At 43.9% G+C, this 21,633-nt stretch overlaps 1 protein-coding gene across 1 annotated transcript in view; it reads right to left on the bottom strand.

Annotated features, from left to right (window-relative positions):
- Window positions 1-21,633, bottom strand: part of LOC146816604 (cysteine-rich venom protein TEL1-like) — a 313,131-nt gene that overhangs the window by 251,635 nt on the left and 39,863 nt on the right. Inside the window, exon 3 of the mRNA XM_085609534.1 lies at window positions 19,823-19,913. Within this exon, the coding sequence (XP_085465660.1) occupies window positions 19,823-19,913 (91 nt within the window). The remainder of the gene's footprint in view (window positions 1-19,822; window positions 19,914-21,633) is intronic.

Raw genomic sequence — 21,633 nt, 5'->3', positions numbered from 1 at the left:
TGCCCATACCACAGCAATAGCTTCTATTTCAATCGCACTCCACCTCTGCTCCTGCGGATGAAAGCTAAGACTACGTCCAAGCCATGCTCTGAAGTGTCCGTCTTCACCCTGAATTCATTGGAGAAGTCTGGAACCTTAAGTATGGGCACTGTACACATGGCCTCCTTGATGATATTAAAGGCTTTATGACAGGTCTGTGTCCAGATCACCAATCTGGGCTGCTTCTCTGAAGTCAGCACTGTTGAGGGGGCAACAATGGGGTCATATCCATTAAAAAATCTTATATAGTATCCATTGAGGCCCAAGAAGGCTCTCACCTCACCCTAAGTTTTAAGTGATTCCCAGGCCATGCTAGTCTCAATCTTAGCTTTGAGAGGCTGGACCTTGCTCCAACCCACCAGGTGGCCCAGATACACCACAGAACCCTGCCCAATCTGGCACTTACTCGCCATGATATTCAGGCCTGCCTGCTGCAGGGCCTGAACCACCTCCTGGAGGTGGCGCAGGTGTTCCTCCTGGCTGGAGCTGTAGACAGCGATGTCATCCAGATAGTCAACAAAGAAGGCATCCTGCTATGACCCTTTTAGCTAACCTCTGGAATGTTGCAGGGGCATTCTACAAACCAAAAGATATCAGCCTGTGTACCTTGCAGGGCTTCCCCTGGTCACAGATTAGCAAGCGCTACAAGCGGGCTGAGGTATTTTTCACAATGTTGTGATGATTTTGTCTAAGTATTGTGTTTTGTCAATGTCTCCAACTGCTATGTGAAAGCGTTGCTTTTTTCTCACAATCATTATTTCATATCAAAGTAAAGTCTGCTATTTTCTGCCAAAATTCATGATGTTTTAACAATTGCATTTTCTTCTAGGTTGTGACCCTTCACATGCATTTCTATTTGTGCTTGTTAAATGTTAATGTTGATGCTTCTGTAAATAACTGCGTGCAAACATAGTTAGAACTAGCAATCCCATGTATATATTTCTCTATGACAAGATCAGAACTTAAGATTCACTAAAACCAGAAAAGATAGGGGGCATCTGTCCTTTAAAAGCCACTCAGCTTCTCAGGTAGTCGCCACTAAAGCACAAGCAAACCGGGTTCCCCACACAGGATAAAAAAACATAACAAGTTTTGCCACGAATGGCACGTACACACTAAGCACATGAATTTCCCTGGCCAAAAGAGGGAGCCTTTGACACTAACATATTGAAACACGTGAGGACACACATACAGACCAAAAACACAGGACAGGAGGACAGGAGAGAGACTCTTTTAGACCTGTGGGGCATCTTCGAGGAGGCCTGGACCAATAATCCTACCCCACAATCAGCAAGCAAGGCATCTGCACCTCCACCTGCCATGTGCAGGAATGGAGGTTCTCTCCCTGATGCCCGCTATACTCGCATTAGGTTATACAACCCACCGGTCTAGGGAGACAGAGGGCCTGTATCAAACAATTAACTGTTAGGTCCAGGCAAGAGAGTCTAAAAGGCCAACAGGCCTGGGCAATCCCAGCATCAATCCAGCCCAGTGCTAGAGCTGCCAAAGTTAAACACCCCATCCATCGCATTCAACCCATCAAACCCCAGTGACGTGGAGAACATGAACTCCCACAGCTCTAGGCAAACACACTCTAGTGACAGGGAGATTCATAGCAGGTCTGAACAGTGATATAACTAGCTAGGGTGAGGAAGAGGGCACCAGTGCCCTGGGACCTGATGGCGAGAATGAGGCTACAGGGTTGGCCCAGGTGACCAAGGGGAAAAATAGGGAACTAATGCCAGAAGCAGAAGAAGCACCTAAACACAAACCCTACTGTCTACCCTTGGCCGATTAGAGGAAGAGCCTGTGGTCACAGTGCTCGTGGACAATACACCATACAGTTTTATGATAGATACGGAGATCAGATCACACCTGAGGGTAGGGACAGCCCCCTTATCAAAAAGCACTGCAATGATACAGGGATTTTTGGGAAGGGTGACAGGGAAATCCCTTCACAGAACACCTTGAGTTAGAGATAGGGGGAATAGTGTGAGAGAACAGTTGATATATTTTCCCTCATCCCCATCTAATATACTAGGGCGAGACCTGATGACCAAGATAAAAATGTCCATCTAGTTTGCCGATGATGGGACTATAGCCTGCTCCTTACCTGGATCTCCTTCCCTAGAACCCATGCCATGGAAACACTCCTGCATGTAAACAGGCAAGGACAAACCTTATCATTTATACCCCCCTTGGCTGAGGCAGTCTTTAAATATACAGAAAATGTCTTTGAATTATACAAATTTGCTCGGCGGTGGGCATGTTGTGCACACAGCCTCTTAGTTGAGACAGCCAAAAAGATGAGGGACTTGATAGCTAATAGGGTATGTAAGGAGGTAGAGAGTCGGTACTATGAAATGCACTCACCTGCTAGTTCCACTGCACATTCTTTAGTGTTGAGTCGGACGGCCCTAGAGTGGTCTTTGCCCCAATTTATTTTCTTTCTCCTCTACTTTTCTGAACTTGTTTTGGCAGGTATTAGGACTCTGTGCACTTTACCACTGCTACCCATACTGAAGTGCTTGTACCCTCTCACTTGAACATGATAATAGTGGTTCATTGCCAATAAGCATATTTAATTTACTTATCAGTCCCTAGGAAAAGGATGCCACATGTGCCCAGGTCCTGGATGTAAATTAAATACTACTAGTGGGCCTTCAGCACTGATTGTGATATCCACTTAAGCAGTCCTTTAACCATGTCTCTTATTCCAGAGCCTGTGTGTGCAGTTTAACTGCCATGTCGACCAGACAAACAAAACCTTTTGCCAAGCTTAAACCTTCCCTTTTTATACATATTAGCCACCCCTAAGGTAGGCCCTGCACAACCCAGGCAGGACATGTACTTTTAAGTTTTACATGATCTGGTAGTGAATAATTCCAAAATTCATTTTTCAATATTGCGAGGCCAACCTCTCCCATGGGATAACATTCGGTTATCTTATTACATTTAATGTGTGATAACGTTTGTGTGTTGCAGACAGGAATGTCATGTTTTAGTGTCTGAGGAATTGTAATTTGGTACCAGCAACCAGATTCCTGGTGTAGTTGGCAGTTGGCCTTTGTGTACTCCTCCCAGACAGCATTACAATAGAGGGCCTTGTTTTTTGGCATGGGCTATCCTGACTTGATGAGGGGCAGAACTGTCACCTGTCACACTTGTACTTCATATACACTGCCTCTACTCACACATGAGCCTCACACTAGCCTATTGATACTAGACAAACTTGGACAAGGCCAGGGAGGCAGGTAATTCCACACACGTCTGTTGGGGGAAAATTCCACAAGCTTCTCCCATTTCAAGGGCAGCACCATGCAGAAAAATCAGATCCTCAGACCCACTCAGGACCTGTGGAAGACTAAGAAGAAGTACTGCTCTGCTGCAGGAAGGACTGCCCTGCTGCCTGAGGAAGGATGACTGGACCTGCTCCTTGAACCCGGAAACACTAGAGTGACTCCAAGGGCTAGATGACTGCCCCCCTGTTCAGTGGTATTGGGACATAATTAGCTCCAGAGAACTGTCCTTCATCTTCCCAGTTGCCCACACTCAAATGGACCTGTCTGTGCCCTGCTGCTGGCCTCTACTACAGTGAGCCCTGATCTCCAAATGCCACCTTCCAAGTACTGGACCCTTGGCTGGTATCAGAGTGGACTTCTCCTGGGCCAACTCTGGGTTCCTTCAGAACCAACAGAGTATGATGAAACTCACTGCAGGGCCTCGCAATGCAGCCCTCTTTGGAACTGGCACACGGCGAAGCAACGGCACGCATTAAGGACACAAGGCACAATCCTCAGTCGGACTAACCTGTTCCCGGTATCTGGTCCTTACTTTTTCGATGGTTTGACCACCTGCTTACTTGGAGGTCCGCCCTCTTTATTTAGATGTTAGCGGGTCTCACCTCGATGGCGTCAGAGGCAAAAGCAGCTGTCAGCAGGAGTCCAGACTAGATTCCCGCCAAGCTAATCATGATGTGCCTTTCTGTTGGGGAAACTGTGGCAGGAAACCTCCTACTTGGAGTTGGTGGATTAGAAAGAAATGAGGTAAAAATATACCTGTTACTACAACCTGAACATAATGCCAATCCACTCCATTGTCGCAGGGATTAAAGGTAAGTATTTTTACATTTGTGTCGCTATGAATAGTGTGTTAACATCTGCTTTAGCCTTGTGTATTTTTACATTGCTCTTATATGGATCAGACCGATTTTTAAATAATCCTCGGCTGATCCTTTGGATATGTTGAATCATAGACCCATTTCACTACTACCTTACTTTTCCAAAATTTTGAAGTCATTGGTGAATCACCAAGTGGTATCCTATCTAGAGGCTGACAATCTGCTAGATTCCTCTCAGTCCGGATTCCATGCCTCCTATAGCACGAAATCAGACTTAACTGAAGTCACAGATACTATCAAGCTGGCTTTAGACAAGGGGACCCCAGCAATGCTAATGCTGTTAGACCTATCAGCTGCATTTGATACCATCTCCCATCAGATTCTAGTCCAAAGACTGAGGGAGATTGGCATCTGTGGGAACGCTTTAAAATGGTTAGAAAATTTCTAATCAGAACAAACCCATGTACTGCAGCTTGACTCTTTTATTTCAAAGTGAATGATCTTAGACAAAGGGGTGCCACAGGGATCGATTCTTAGCCCCACTCTTTTTAACATTTAGGTATCCTCTCTGGCAAAACACATCAGATCATGTGGCTTTGATACCATCTCCTATGCTGATGATACACAATTGATCATCACTAAGGACACTGATCCAACTCTCATTAAGACAAAATTAAAAATTTGTATCCTGAAGATTGCTGCGTGGATGACAGCGAACTTCCTCTAGCTTAATACATATCAGACTGAGATTCTCTTGTTTAGGAAAGCCCACTCAGTATGGTCCTCAGACTGGTGCCCCCCAGAATTGGGACCACCTCTGACTCCCAAAAAATGAGTAAAACTGTTAGGTGTCCTATTGGATGATGGCCTATCTATGGATAAACATGTGCAAATGAAATTGGGCACGTGTTTTTGCGTGATGTGCATGACTTATACACCGAAGTTGTTTCACTGGATCTCTCTACATGCCAGAAAAACCCTGACCAGGTGTTAATAGTGTGCCGTCTGGACTATGGTAATTCTCTAATGGTCGGTATGAATGAAGGCCTTTTCTCTAGACTTCAGATGGTACAGAACACTGTGACACGCCTTGCCCTCAATCTTCCTCCACGTTCCCCATCTGTACCTCTACTGCGCCCTCTTCATTGGCTGCCCGCAAAAAATTGGGCACTATTCAAGCTCTTATGTCTGGTCTTCGAAATCCTGCAAGGAAAGGGACTATGCTATCTGAAAAATAAATTACTGCCATATATCCCTACCCGGCAGCTCAGATGTAGTGATCAATAACTAATGTGCCCCAAACGGATTTATAAAACCAGACTGGGTGGTCGTTCCTTCTCTTTACTGGCTCCCCACCACTGGAATCAGACGCCGTTATACATTCGCTCTTGTACTAACCTGACTCAGTTTAGAAAATTTCTCAAAACGTGGTTGTTCAATCTTTCACCCTGACATAGTTCTGCTAACTGTTGTCTGATGTTACGGTGCCGCGAGATACCCTCGGGGATGATTTGTACCACCTAACAAATGATAATAATAATAATAACATGCAAATTCTTTATGCGTCATGAATACGTATTCATCTTGCAACTCATCATGGTAAAATGTATACACCTCTATTAATACTTGAAAAAATATCCATTTGGTGGTGATGGTTGTTGGTATTGTGCTTTTGGTGCCTGTGGGTATGGGTTCAATTGTGTGTGTGTGATGTTGGTGTACTATTCTATTTATTAAAACAAGGGCACTACACATAACCTACATATACATATACATTTTCACCCACTAAAAATATATGCGTGTAGTGAGGCAATAATGAGTAGTATTTACCTCTCTTCTTACCACCAGGGAATCACTCCGTCAGTAATCTGCCACCAGGATACCACTAGCACAACAGGGACAGCTAAATTGGGCAGTCGGGCAGCGCTGAGGTCCCATTTCCGAGGCTCTTGAAAAGGTACCGCAATGGGAGCACCTAAGGCTGTTCCTGGACAGCATGGATTATGCAGTCCATGCCCTGTAGGAAAGGGGGTGCATGCAGACATGGGGCCACAACATGTCCCCCCGCATGCATCCCTGTGCACAAGGGTAACAGTGGGCCCTGTCTGGCCCCCATTGTTTCCCGAACACCAGTGTTTTCATTGCAGGATCCCACCATGAAAAAGCTGGCAGTGGGGAAACTCATGTTATGCATGTCGGTGCTTGCAGATTGCTTCCCCAGACCGTCGTGCCATAGCCAAGGATCGCAGATCCCTGGCAGTTGCAGCGGTCCCAAACCGCTCCAATTGCGGTACTTGCAATATAATAATAAAAAGTACAATGGGGACCCAATTGACCCTTGACGGATTGGGCAATACAATATAAACAGGTAGATGTGCCTACAAGGTATTTGTTTGTACCATTAATTTGGACTGATTCTTGCTTTTTACTTGGGGCAAGCTCTTATATATTGCTTGCCAAATAATTTCTTTCTGAATAGTTTAAATTGTTGATACACAAACAACTCATATGTAATTTAGTTTTCTAATGAATATGAAAACATCAGAATATATCAGAAAATATCAGAAACAAGGTGTAAATTGAAAAAATAAATTTTATCTTTATATAAAATATTGATAAAGCGTACTAGTTCTTTAAACACACAATGAAAGAGGAAGATGCGAAGGAATACAGATGTTTTGTGCTTCACAGTAACAATTGTGTACACTTTTTTAAAACCATAATAAGTCAAACCAACACATTAATGAAGATGAGTATAGCTTTTAGTAACACTATACAGAAAAAAGTGCAATTTAAAAAAAAAGTACAGAACGTACAGATTGAAGCAAAACTCGATTTTCGAGTAAGTGTCTATCCTTTGTGACACTCTGGATCTTTGATGCTCTCACTTTTCGATTTGGACTTGTGTGAGGGGTTTATACTGATTTTTGCACTGACTATTGCTTTTGCTTCAATTTGTACTTTTTGATAATAAAATCACTTCTCTCTCTTTTTTCTACACGGGTGATATATATATATATATTTTTTTTTAAATTAAACTAAACACACGGTAACTATGACTTTCTTTCCGTGTTTTATTAGGGGTCTACCATTTTAAACTCTTATAGCCCTGAAGATGGTCTGATAGACGACAGCCCAAAGACCGAAACGTCGACAATTGCACTTTTTTCTGTAGAGTATTACGCTAGGCTATACTCATCGTCATTAATGTGTTGGTTTGCCTTATTATGATTTGAAAAAAGTGCATACAATTGTTACTGTGAAGCACAAAAATCATCTGTATTCCTTCGCATCTTTCTGTTTCATTGTGTGTTTGAAGAACTAGTACCGTTTATCAATATTTTATATTAAGATAACATTTATTTTTTCAATACACACCCATGTTTCTGATATTTTCGGATATGTTCTGATGTTTCCATATTCATTAGAAAACTAAATTACATATCAGTTGTTTGTGTACCAGCAATTTAAACAATTCAGAAAGAAATTAATTGGCAAGCAATATATAAAAGAGCTTGCCCCAAGTAAAAAGCAAGAATCAGTCCAAATTAATGGTACAAACAAATCCCTTGTAGGCACTTCTACCTGTTTGTAATATGGTGGTCGGACTGCTGGTACGGCTGTCTCAGACCTCCACCTCACCTCCACCACGGGTTCGGCTGTCCATCTCATAATCATGCCCTTAGTGTTTCATATCAAAACAGACCAACATGTGTGGAAAAGGTTGTAAAGTACCGACAGTTCTCATCGAGTTCCAACTGATGATAACCCTTATTCTAATCAAGGTTAGAGAAGACATTTGCCCTGTCTAATTGTGTTGTCATGTCAGCGATATGTGCAAACATGGATGTTGTTCTCACTCAATAGCCGTGTTTGCCTGACGCATGTCAAAGCAAATGTAGGTAAGCGCCTTCACTGCCCTTTTTTGGCCACTACTACTGTAGGAGAAACCCCTGGTGTTGGATCAGTACAACGCTCAATGATATCATGCTAAAGTAATGATTTCTTCAACAGCATCTTGTAAATGAAAAGCAATTCCTCTGTCTTTGAGCTACAGGACGAACATCCTCATTAATATGCAGCTTTACTGTCATAGTCTTAAGCTTTCCTAAACCATGAAACAATGAAGGGAATTGCATTACTATTTCATGGTGAGCATTCATGTTTTAGTTTATGGAAATCAGTCTCATATCAGCAACTGTGCTGAAAATGAGTAGACAGGTGCGTGACGCTGTATCTTGAAGCACATGGATAGGTTCTTGCACTTTTGTTTTCTTGTGTGTAATAGTTGCTACAAATGAACGTTGACTTTTTAGGGGCATCAAGGCAGCCTATGTATACACTTTAGTTTTGAATGATATAAGTTGTGGTACGGGAGACAATTCATTATATTTCCCATCAGGCATAATCTTTATCGAAGCACCACTATCTATGATGAAAGGTATTGAATAACCATTTACTTTTAGTGTAATCTTCGGACAATGTTTGAATGACTTTGGTGCTTTGGTATGTCAACTTTTCTTTGACTGACATGTTTCTTCTCATGCAGTCAGTAGCACTTGCGCATTCTTTTCTGGGGTAAATATTGACATGGCACAATCATCTTCTGCACTTTCACTTGATACTGATACAGAAGAACTCTTTGACAATGATTTAGATGACAATTGACTTAGTTCAGTGTTGATTTGTCTTAACTGATGGTGCCGCTTGGCTTAGTGGGGAACGTTGCGGTGGCCATTTTGTCTTCACGCCGTGGCGCACTTGCTTTTTCTTTTGCTTTTGACATCATCACAAAATGGTTCTTCTTCCCACCGCCTTTACATATTTGTCAAATGGTGGGATATTTACCTTCATGTGGAAATGAAAATCCACATCTATAACACAACATCTTTTTACGAGTAAACATCATTTTGTGTCCTTCAGTCTTTTGCTGTGGCTTACTTTTCAGACTCATGGCTGATTTCTTCTGGGCACCTTCGGCCTCCATGTCAGCAGCTTGTCTATCCGCACATTCTTCAGCTCTGGCACTCATTAACAATCACTCAAGACATAGGGCCTGATTTATATCTTGGTGGGACTCCCGTTGTCCCTCCGTGGTGGCATTTACAAGTTAATGTTAATGTTAATGAGACTTGTTGAGCACGCGAATACCTAAAGGTGTCTAGGTGCTATGAATGCAGTATTCACCACCAGGGGATCAGTTCTGGAATAGCCATGTTTTTAACTTCTTTCTAAAAATGGTGAGGGAGGCAGCCCCTCTGAGCTCGTCTGGTAGCGTATTCCACAGTTTTGCAGTGCAGTAAGATAAACTTCGGCCGCCCCAACCTGTAGTTCGTATTCTTGGCAATTTCATCAGTCTTACGCCTGTGGACCACAGCTGTCTGGATGGTTGATACCAGACAAAGAGATTTCTAAGCGAGAAAGGTCCTGTGTTGTTCAAAGCCTTGTATGTTAAACAGAGAGCTTTAAACTTAATTCGCTGAGGCACTGGGAGCCAGTTAAGTCTGCGAATCTCCTTGGACATTGAGTCATACTTGGGGATGTTTCCCAGCAGGCAAGCAGCTGTATTTTGAATCGTCTGAAGTTTTTATTTTTATATTGCTTTTGCATACCAAGGTAGAGACCATTGCAATAGTCCAGTTTTGACTGGACCAGTGCAGTAAGCACCAACTTTCTGGAATCCGTAGGAATGTAAGCAGGATTTTCTTCAGTTTTTTTATCAGGAAGTGGGAGGCTGAGACAATAGCGTTAGTTTGGTGTGATAGTGCTAGTTTGGTGTCAATCCACACTCCTAAAATGTTGGCCTTTCGCACAGGTTTGGGTGCTTCACCCATCTCTGCCGGCCACCAAAGATTGTCCCATCTAGGTGGCAGACTACCGAAGATTATGACCTCGGTCTTTTCAGAGTTTAGCTTCAGACAATGCATTCCCATCCATCTGTTTACTTCTCTCATACAGTTCTGAAACTGTAGGGTGGGCGAAACTTGTTTCCTATATGCTGCCACGACTATCTGGGTGTCATCCGCATAGGACGTCAGATTGAAACCACATTTTTCAAATCAAAGGGGTGAGTTCCGCGACATATATATTAAAAAGAGTTGGACTCAAGGAAGATCCCTGAGGGACTCCACAGGGTAAACATATGGCTCTGATTGAAAACTGTCCATTGTGACTGTTAATCTCCTTTCCTTCAGAAAGGAGGCCAGTAAGGTCAATGCCATTCCCTGGACCCCCATCATTTCCAGCCGCTGTTGCAACAAATGATGGTCCACAGTGTCAAATGTGGCTGATAAATCGAGGAGGACCAGGGTGGCTGTCCCCCCTCTGTCCATCCGTTCTCATTCCCTCAGTGGCATTGATCAGAGCAGTTTCAGTACTGTGCTCCTGTCAAAATCTGTACTAAGACTGATCGAGCAAATCATTGTCCTGAATGAATTGAGATAGTTGCTTATTCATAGTTTTTTCAAAAAATGTTGCCGCGAGTGGTAGACGGGCAATAGGACGATAGATGGATTAGCCACATCTAAATTGGGTTTATTTGACAAGGGGAGAATGGAGCAATCTTTCCATATGGATGGGAAGTTGCCTAAGCTGAACATGATATTAAAAATCTGTGTAAATTCAGAGCTTACCACCTCTACTATTAAGAACTGCAGGTGGGCAGGGGTCAGTTGGCGACCCGGATTTAACTTCTAGTATATGTTTTACTACCACATCAGAGGAAATTGAGAAAAACAAACAAAAGTAATTCCTCTTAGATTCAGCACATAAGAGAGATTCCGTGGAACTGTGGCCCGATGTGGCTATAAAAGCGCCGTAGACATCCATAACTTTAGATTTAAAGGCCGATGCAATCTAATCACAGACGTTTTGGTCACATTTTGTTGCTTCAATCTTTGGTAGCGACGCTAATTAATTTACTACCCTAAACAATTCTTTGGAGGTATTTTTAGCTTTCTTGATTTGTTTAGTAAAATAGACCCTTTTTGCAGTTTCTAATGAGTTTTTGCAATGACTTACAACAGTTTTATACAACCCTTTTTCTGCTGTGTCGTAGTTTGCTCTCCTGCGCCTCTCCATTCTATGGCACATTTGTTTTTCCTTGAGCAGGTTCTCCATCAAGCTGACAGATTCCCACCCACCCTATTTAGATGAGGGATAGGTGACCCTCTTTCTGCAGTCACAGAGTGTTTTCCATTGTGTAAGCGGCTCACCTCTATGACGAGGCAGACTGCTCTGCTTGCTAGTATTACTCCATCTCCATCAGGGTGGCGGGATTGTGCAAAGCCTATTTAAACTTCTCAGTTGTCCTGGTGTTGTCCTAGTGGCGATTCCTGAAAGAGGGATTCCATTGCGTGATGTGTTCAACATTATACTATTCCTGTGTGTTAGAAATGGCGATTTCTGGTTGGCTAGGGCTTGCGCCAAAGCCAGGCAGAAACCACCACTCTAGTCAGGGCTGGGGAGTTACACACCAAAGATAACCCCTGCTCACCCCCTTGGTAGCTTGGCACGAGCAGTCAGGCTAATCACGGAGGCAATGTGTAAAGCGTTTGCGCGCGCACCCAGCAACAACACCCAAGGCCCACCACAAAGGAAACTCCACACAAGGTATTATATAAAAATAGCCTTTATATTATACCAAAACACATTAGATAAAAACACACACTTTACAATGTGCCAACAGGCACGGGCAGAATTTACAGGGGATATGTACAAGACAGGGCTACCTGGACCACTGTCAGGAATAAGCACTTTTGGAACTAGCACGTTGTAGAAATATCACTTTAGAACATAGCACATATAATCACTGTAGCACCAATTAGAAAATGTAGCGCACAACCAGTAACCACTGGTAACTGTTAAGTACCACCTACGCAACCCTAACCACCTTAGGAGAATATTGCGCAGGGAACCAGGACCTCACTAGCACCACCTGTACTAGGAGAAAAACAACCACCTAAGTATCACAATACCTGTAGGGGTATAAGCACATTACACATGATGCATCACAACACATTCAGAGGTGTAGGGAAGGAAAACACATGATGCATAACATACATTCAGCGGTGTAAGAACAAGGCACATGACGCATAAAAACACATTCAGAGGTGCAGGACAACACAATTGCGCCCAACTCACATAAGTCACCATCTGTGACTGTCCCTAGGCCAACTGGCCTTGTTGGGGCTAGGACGCCCTGTCCAGCAGAGTCAGGGCAAGACTGCGCAGGCTGCGCAAGCCAAAGTGTAAAGGGGGGGCACAACCTAAACGTTGCAGCTGCCCACGAAGTGCTGGGCAGCTGTGAGTGAATCTAGGCACCACTGTGCCTTTTAAATCCAATATGCAGCCCGGGAGCCACCTAGGCTCTAAATATCAAGATTGGCCAGCGTTGGAGTCCCCTCTGGGACTCAGAACAACAATAATCGCCCCTTCGTTGGAGCGCACCAGCGCTCTAAAATACACAATGCCCACCAGCGTGGGAGCCTTCCTGGGCTTTTAGACAAACAATGTGGGCCTCGTTGGAGCCTCTCGGGGCTCGGGAACACTGCCTCCTTCGGTGGAGTCCCACTCGGGGGACTCTTTGATGACACAGATGGCCCCCTATGTTTAGAGCCTCTCCGGGCTCTTAACCATTGTCCCCAAACACGTGGGGGCAGCCCGCTGCCTTCCAGGGCCGCCCGATACTTGTGATGCCCTGGTGCCTTGTGCAGGCACAACAGAAATGCCCCCGCAGCAGGAGCCTCTCGGGGCTCCAAATCAACACTGTCCCCGGGTATCTGTCCCCGGGTATGCGGGAGCAGTCCCTGCACAGCGGGACCACTCAGTCTCTCTTCACACCAGCCCCAGTCACGCCGAGCTCCACTTACCGAGATTCGGCTCCTGGGGCGGACAGCGCGCTGGAGCCTTCCTCACCGGAGCTCCTCTCCAGGAGAGCCTCCGAGGCTCCAGGCACACCGGATTCTTTGGATGCAGGACAACGCGATGGGTCACAAGAGAGCTCCCGCTCCTCGGGGTCTCTCTCGCTCTTGCCGGCAGCACTCCGGCGGGCAGCAGAGTCTCACTGCCTCGCTGCCTCGCTTCCTTCTTCCTCTGCAGATGCGCGGGGTAGGCTCCCGCCGCTTCCTGCTCGATGTCCCACCCACGTCCTAACTCCGGTTGACTGACTTCCGGTTTCGCGGGGGCCGCGGTGGTGATTTTCGATCGCGGTGATGGCACCCGCGAGGGGGATGAAACAAAAACGGCAAAGTCCCTGGCGGGGTGGGCACCCGCTAGGGATATTAATTCTCCAATAAAGCGGGGTAGGCTCCCGCTCGAGCACCACAATGCAGTGTGGGCACCCGCCACCAAACACGGGCACACAGCGGGGGAATCCCTACGTCGGGGTTCCCTCGCAAATTATCGCAGCTCAGCGCTGCTGGCCATAATGCAGGTGCTCCCTGGTAAATAAAGAGATAGCGCTTCCCAGGCACTTTGAGCAAGGTCCAGCAACAGAGTCCTGGCAAAGTTCAGGAAGGTAGGCAGGGGGGCAAGGCTGGGCCAGGGGCCAGCTCACTGGGCCCTCCAGGCAGGAAGGCAGTCCCAAGTGGCGGTTCCTCCTGGCCTCCAGCAGCAGCAGCAGCCCATTCAGATAGGATCCTGGAAGAGAACATTTTACTTGGGGTCACAGCCCCATTTTATACACAGGTTTACCTTTGTTTCAAGGTGCAGGGGAGGGGCGAACCAGATGCAACTGGTTCTTGAGCACTTTGTTTTGCTCAGCCCCTCTCCCTATTCAGAGAGCAGGCCAGGGTCATCCGTCGCACCACAGGGGGCGGAGCCAGCATTGTGTGGGGAAAGCCCAGCCCTATTCAGGTCCTAGGTGTACTCCTCCCACCCATCTGGCTGCTGATCTCCCCATTCACCACTGGGTAACTCCTCCTGACTCTGGGGATTCCCTAGCCCATCACATGACCTCAGTCAGCCAATCACGCGACAGGCAGTCTCTGCACATTTATGCCAGCGTCTAGAAGTGGCACTTCCACACTAGCTACATGGACACCGCACACATCATTGCGCAGCATTTAATCACACGAGTCTGCACATACCAAACTCGGCCCTGCACTCCCCACGCATCAGGAACCACCAGGGACACATACATTCCCCCATGCATTCCTATGGGAGGGCAGGCCCACCTCACTACACGCACGCACTTTACCCTGGGACACAGAGGTAAAGTGCGCAGAAACCAAAAATCACTACCACCAGGTCACCAGTAAAAGCAAAAAGTTTCAGGGGTGAACCTGCCAGAAGGGCCAAGTCCAACACTGTGGCTTTTGGATGGATGCTAGTATCACACTCCTGCTGTGTTTTGGCTAATTTATTTCACTGAATACCACACTATAAAACACACTGCAATTCAGACTATGACCCTTCCCTTGCAATTCCACTTCAGCAGAATATTGTTCATGAGAACTTTTTCAGTAAAGTCAGATTTGTTTTTGCTTTGTCTGCTTCTTGCTCATTTTTTTCTTGTGGTTTATTAAATGTATTTAAGTTTATTATTTGATAATGGCAGTGAGGCAAAATCTAATTTTTACTGATAGAGAATTGTCATGGTGGATAAAAGGATTAGAGTAGAGCCACAATAGTTTGGAGCCAAAGTACAAAATACAACTATAGCTCAGAAAATGCAAATGTGGGCTAGAATAGTTGACAGAGTGAATGCTGTAGAAACCAGCCTGTACACACAGGAGGAACTTAGGAAAAGGCGGAACAACCTGTGGATGGAGAGTGTGTTCCCTGGCCTCCAAGCATCACCATGAGGCCCAGAGGACTGGTGGTGGTTTTTCCATCCCCCCTTACAACTATATACCTGGGAGCTGTCTTTGGGGTCTTGCAGATCCCAAATCCTGAATGCTTTATAGGAATTCCTAGTGGAGTGGAGACTGGTATGTTTTACTTTTGAATGTGTCATTAAACCTTAATGCCATTTTTCCTTTTAATTTAGCTGTTGCTGATGTTTTTTGCACCTCCTTTAAACATATAATCCTATATAAACTTATTTTGATTGGTAGCATTATTGTTGTTTCTCTCGAAGGAGAAGTCACTCATTAGGTCACAATTAACTGAAATTATCCAGAAAATTTTAGATTTAACAAAGTATAGCAGTTCTGCACTTCTTCTGTGGCCTCCATTAAGAACTGCAAACCTCTGAAGTATAACATTTCAATTGGGTGGCAGAACCTTTTTTTGAATGATATTAAATCATTTATTCCGATATTTAGTGCATCTATATTATTTCTATTTTGCATTTTTTGCATAGTTTTCAAAATGATAATTATTGTTTGTTTTCACTTTTCAATTTTGATTTCGAATTTTCTTTTCAACTAAATGTGGAACTGAATCTATTCACAGAGCGTGCTGTATAAAACTACACATTCTATATGACTGCAAACAAGTATATAATTACAGTCTCATTTTACTGATTAATGAATATATATCTTATAGCAAGCAAAGAACATAATGATACAAATGACCAGATTAAAAGTATTTTCGTTATGTGTGCAGGAGGGGACTGAAATAAAGAGATCCAGTTCATGGATTTTCCTGTGCACTTAGACTTACTTTACACATTCTAAAAAACCACCTGCATTTTTAATTCAGAGAGTCTCAATTCATAGTTTCAGAAGCAGCAGTTGATTTGTATGTTGGTATGAAAAATTATCCTCCGCACCAGGTTTAGGGTGTGACAAAAGTGTGAGAAGAATAAGGAGTAACTATTGGAAATTCATAAATTTGTAACTTTGCCAATATTCATGTAATTCGCAAACTGTGTATTTTACCGCAGTTGCCGCATATACAACCTAATACATAAAAAAGTAGCTCATCTGTAGCTTGACTGTTTACGGGGATTCACAAATATTACACAACAGAAGCTGATCCTGAATTTTTGACCAAAACTCTCTTAAATTCTTAGTGAAGATGCTGGCATCTCACAAAAATTGAAGGACTGTCCTCACATACCACCAGGTGTCATGCTTCATCATCAGCAGTCATCGCTCTCTAAAAACTAGGTTTGATAGAGAGAGGGCCTTCATCTGAAGACAGGGAAGCACTACTACAGTCCTTCACTTTTTGTGAAATGCCAGCACTTAGAATTTAAGAGAGTTTCGGTCAAAAATTCAGGAGCAGTTCTGTTGTGTATTCATATTAGCTTGAAGGCCAGCTCTCTCCAAATGCCTCGCGCCTCTAGTTCCCTCCTCTAGGAGTTCCTTGGGTTCATGTGTTACATGATTCACAAACATTCCTCAGTGCACACAGGGAGATCTATGCCAGGTGTAAGTTTCCGTATATTGTTCTTGTGACTTTACCGGCAGGTAAAGTCTTTTAGTGAATAAGGAACAAAGAAAAATATGTAGTTGTGGTGGAAATGAATAACACTCTGCCGTACTACAGGAGACTGTGAAGGAAGGCATTTCTCCATAAGAAAGTATCCTTTCATTAAAAAAAATACTTTATAAAACCTTTAAATATGCTGGTGAAAATTTCCACTTAACTCACATAACCTGTAGCCAACAGGCGGAGTTAGGGCTATGGAGGAAGATTCTGCATGTAAATGAACAAGGTAGATACATTATCATGATTTTACCATATGGTTTTTGCATTATAAGAAAGGTTAGAAGCTCACCGAAATAATGAATGCTATTCTATAAGATGTAATTTTGCAACTTATCACATATAAGGTCTCCATGCTTTATGATGACTTCAAACGACTTTCTTTTGCGTTGTGTCAAAATGCTTTCTGCCTGAACCTAAACAGTCCCATAAACATGGGTGTGGATTCATAAATGCATCTAAGAAAATGTAAAAAACTACTCCTGCAGTCCTAGTTCCCGGGCTCATAAATGTTTCGAATTACCCACTTCGTTTTTAGGTCTCACCTAGCGTTGCAGCGCATGCGCTGCTCGCTTTTGGAGGCATGGAGTATGGACTATAGCGTGGAAGCTTCGTGGAAGCTCCGCCCACTCTCCACCCATTGGCTTAGGTCCTAAATGCTGCCTTCCAATTGGTTTTAGGCTTGTTAGTCCCGCCTCATGACGGCCATGCATCCTTCCATGGCTACTGGCCCCTTTACCCAAAACTCTATTTTCTTCCCTATCTCCCTCCACCCCCTCCCTCAGTGTATGACTTCTGGAGCCCCCGCATCTCCCACTCCCATTCGAGCCTTCTCGCACACCCACCCTCCCATATTCAATGCAACAGGTCTTGCGTAAATGAGAGTTGTATTGCATTGCAAATGCTTGTTTGGTGGCACTACTTGGTTCTGAGCATCCCGCCTGTCCGAGGGATGGTGAACGGAGCCTTAGGCGTAAAATAAAACCAAGACGGTCTGATATGAACATGCCACGTACTACGGATAAGAGGACGGAAATTATGCAAACTTTCGGATTCGCTACTGTTTGGAATATGGTTAAGTAGAGGTAATGTTTTCTTGTCTCTGACATCTCCCTCGATGGGTGGGCGGAGCCTGTTTGGGGCATGTTTTGGAAGAGCTTTGGCGTTATTGACACGCTTTGTGCTTGGTTAACGGGCTTGGCAATGCAGTCCAGGGCAGCTCCTGACTGGGAGAAGGGAGGGACACAGGGAAGCGGTAATGCTTGCCAGGACGAGGTGAAAGTGAAAACGTGGGGGCCGAGAGCAGCGAGCTCTTAAAGAACTGTGGAAGGTGTGTGTGACAGACACATGCTCTGTCAGTGCCCCGGCGGCGACAACCTGAACCAGCCCGCTCAAAGGTATCCCTTCTGCCCCGGGATCGGCAGGCACTGCCATGGCCATCGCAACCATTGCCACCCAGTATTTGTTCTCGGACTTCATGCTGAAGGAGTCCGCCTCTGAGAACAAATACAAGGGGCTGCGGCAGGAGCTGGCCCTGTACAAGATCATCAGTTGCATGGCCTTTGGGGTACCAATCCAGCTTATCTCGCTGGCCTTCGCGCAGGAAATTAGCATGAGTAGGAGGCAGGTGCACTCTGCCATCCTCAGTCATTATTGGACGTCGGGGGCCTCCCACATAAGCAATTTCTATGTTTGGAAGCTCAAAATAATACACAAAAAAAGTATACACAAATGCTCAAATATAGAAATATTTTGTTTAATTCACAGTCAAACAGAGATTTTCATTTTTTATTTTACTTCTTTATTTGTATAAACGTTAATATTTATTTATTTATTTTTTATTTTATATTATTTGATTTTGTAACACACTTACAGGCCCCATGAGTAATCCCCACAGATCACGAGTTAACAACCACTGCTCTAATCGCCAGTAATACATTACATTGTCCATGTATTCAAATACATTACTTTTTGAAAGTAATTATTCTATAATTTAATCTTTGTAGAGACTAGTTGCTTAAATAAAGTTTAACTGTGGAAAGAGGAACAGTGGTGACACAGTTCTTCCCTTTATCAGCAGGCCAATGATCTACACTGATCCTTAAGGTCATGTGCACTGGCAGAATAGATGAATTGTTATTCATTGCTCACATGAATTCCAGGCAATTGCCTTTTGCTATTTCACGGAAAAAGAGTTTGAAGTAGTAATTGTGATGACCAATTGTGATGATACTACAGTTGTACCCATCTTTCAGCCTAGAAATTAACGGGCATATTGAGAGAGCTTTTTGAAGCCCTGCGTTGTGTGAGTGATTTGCTAAGGTACTTAAAACACGCACAGGTAAGGTCTATGTGCTTACAGCAAAATGCATGTGTCAACTATGCACACGTTGTTTTGAACTTATGCCACTAAAATGTCAGATTGGTGGTTGGGAAATGTAGTGAAAATGTGGTGTACATTAATGTAATAAAACATTGTGCGCATTCACAAGCATATTGCAATATGTTTCCCAACTTTTGCTGAAAGTTCAGCATACTTGAAATGAATTAGTTATGCATAGGTGGAATGGCAAGTACGCCAATATTCAAAGTTTTCACAATGAGTGCATACACGACAGAGAGAATTTTGAAAGGAAATATAAACTGGTGCAACATCTACAGTAAGGTTCCTGATAATACTTCTTTCTGTGTAGAATGCTTGGAATGCACGTTCATGTGATTATGTTTCAGTGTACCTCTGTAACCTCCAAATACTTTCAGTATGTTGTGGGTTGGTCAGTTAGGATCATGAAAATTTGAAGTGTTTGGTAACATTTTAGAGTAGGACTGTGCACAGCATTTCTGCTCTCTCCGTGCACTAACGCACTGTGTGCAGCCAAGTGCACCACACAGACACCCTTGCACCATAGTATGAGGCAGGATTGTTTTACTGCAGGAAGGGACATCTTCCTCTCCAAAGGCAACCCTTTGAAGCATTTTCCAAACAGAGCTTTGAACTATACCATTTCCCTCTAAAAGGCAATATTTCACTCCATGTTTTCCCATACCTGGCGTGTTGCGAGTTCGGTGCTTACTTTTCCTCCATCTTAAACAACAGTAGATGTTTCAGCACCCAGGCTAATGTGCTGCATAGCTAAATACATATAAGGTCCCAAAAGCGAGACTGATTGCATTGCAAATGCTTGTTATACTTACTGAGCGACTAAAAAAGCCACTTATTTTACAAGAGGAAGAAATTAAAGTGCACATATTATTGCTCTAAAATTCTGATAGGTTTATACTTACTATTTATTGCCCTGTCAGAAGCAGCACTGTGCTCAAACACACATTTAAGGGTCCAATTTACAGCATTAGCTGCAGCTTCTTTGTTCCACACCTATGTAAAAAAGAAATATGTTATTCTTGTAAAATCATTTTGGGCATTAAGAGCATTTATTCAAAAGATATTTCTAGTTATAAAGGTGAAGTAGAATATCTGATTCAATGTAAAAAAACATGAGAAAATGGCAAGGATTTCATGAAAATATATTCATAAAACATTTTTAATTGGTGCTATTTCATGCCCTTGGTAAGTTAAGGCAGTGTTTACTTCAAACACTTTTTACCACTATATTATGAAGACAGGATTCTGAATGTAGTAATGTTGGACTAGAACATTTGTGAATAATTGTTGTGTGACGTCTCATTGTGATGATGACGTGTTCTCTTGTTTTTGAGGTGCTGCGTTTTTGTGATGTGTTACTGCCGTGTGATTTTGTGGTGTTGTGCTGCTGTTATAGTGCTGCATTCTTTTTCAACTGATCTGCCTTTTTATGTTGAGAGTATGCTGTTATGTTAATTTTTGCATTGTATTCTGTTGTGTTCTGCGGTTTACTTCAGAGAGGTCAACAGATGATGCTACTTTTACAGACAGAGGAGCACTTGCCTTGAAAGTTCCTGTGACAAGCAATCATTCACCAACGTCTAGAGTGGTAAAACAGTGCTTCTCCAGCTCTTTAACTACTTAAGCCATCAGACAGTCCAAAGCTGTGTATAGACTTTGGGGGAGATTTGCTAAGATTTTACACCGTGTTTGCGTCACAAAAGGGACGCATATGTTTTTTTCCTAATTTACTTTCCAGCGCTAAACTTGTTTAGTGCTGGAAATAGCATAAAAGTAATACGAAACAGCGCATAGATCTGCTTCGCATTTCGTTGCGCCATGGGGGCATGCCAAGGGTGGTGCATGCGGTTCCATGCAACCACCCAAGGTTTCTCACGGTAAACCCAATTTACTGAATACAGAAGATTGGGTTTAGGGTGAGAAAACTGTGCCCTCTTCAACTAGGCACAAGGAAGAAGAAATGCTTTCATTTCTCCTTCCTTTTCCGACTTTGCATGCGTGCTGCACTGTGCAACACACAAACAAAGTGGGAACAGCTTTCCCTTGTGTCTAGGCAGAGTATTTTGTACAGGAAGGGTATCCTTCCTGGACAAAACATATGCTGGACTCACACACCCCCCCCTAGTGCTATGGCGCTAAGGTGTGTGGGTGGCGCACTGCAGCTGGAATCAGCAACGGTGCAAGGGAAAGGGAAGAGAAAGCTATATCTTATAAAAATATATATCGCTCTCCTGCTCTCTCCCTGTCGCGCAACGCAGCACAGCCTCGCGGGGCTGCGCTGTGTTCCGTGGAGATTTGGTAAATCTCCCCCTTGTCTTAACTTAGCTACCTGTAGCCAGTGCCCTTCCAGGCTCCTGTATGTACTTTTTTACTTTTCAGCATGCACTCCTAGAGAGTGCATGCATCTGCAGTCCCTCTCCTTGAACCCCGCCCTCTTTCTGCTCTTTGGGGTGTCTATGCTGTGCAACATCTTTTTCATCAATATGTGTTGAAGAGACATATTAGAGAGATAATATTGCCACTCAACGCGCACATCCTGTGTTTCTCTTGACGCATAATTTCATCAATCCTTCACCATTATTTGGTCCCCCATTGACGCAGAATTAAAATAGCCTCGTCTATATGACATCACAATCTGTGCACCATGCGCAGAAGAGAAACTCCAGGCAGGTGTGCATGTATTCAATTTTATTTTACGTGGATGTCGCGTCTT

This window comes from Triturus cristatus, chromosome 6, assembly GCF_964204655.1.
Source record: "Triturus cristatus chromosome 6, aTriCri1.1, whole genome shotgun sequence".
NCBI lineage: Eukaryota > Metazoa > Chordata > Amphibia > Caudata > Salamandridae > Triturus > Triturus cristatus.
Note: the sequence above shows the minus strand (reverse complement) of the source record. Positions and strands in the feature narration are given on the sequence as shown.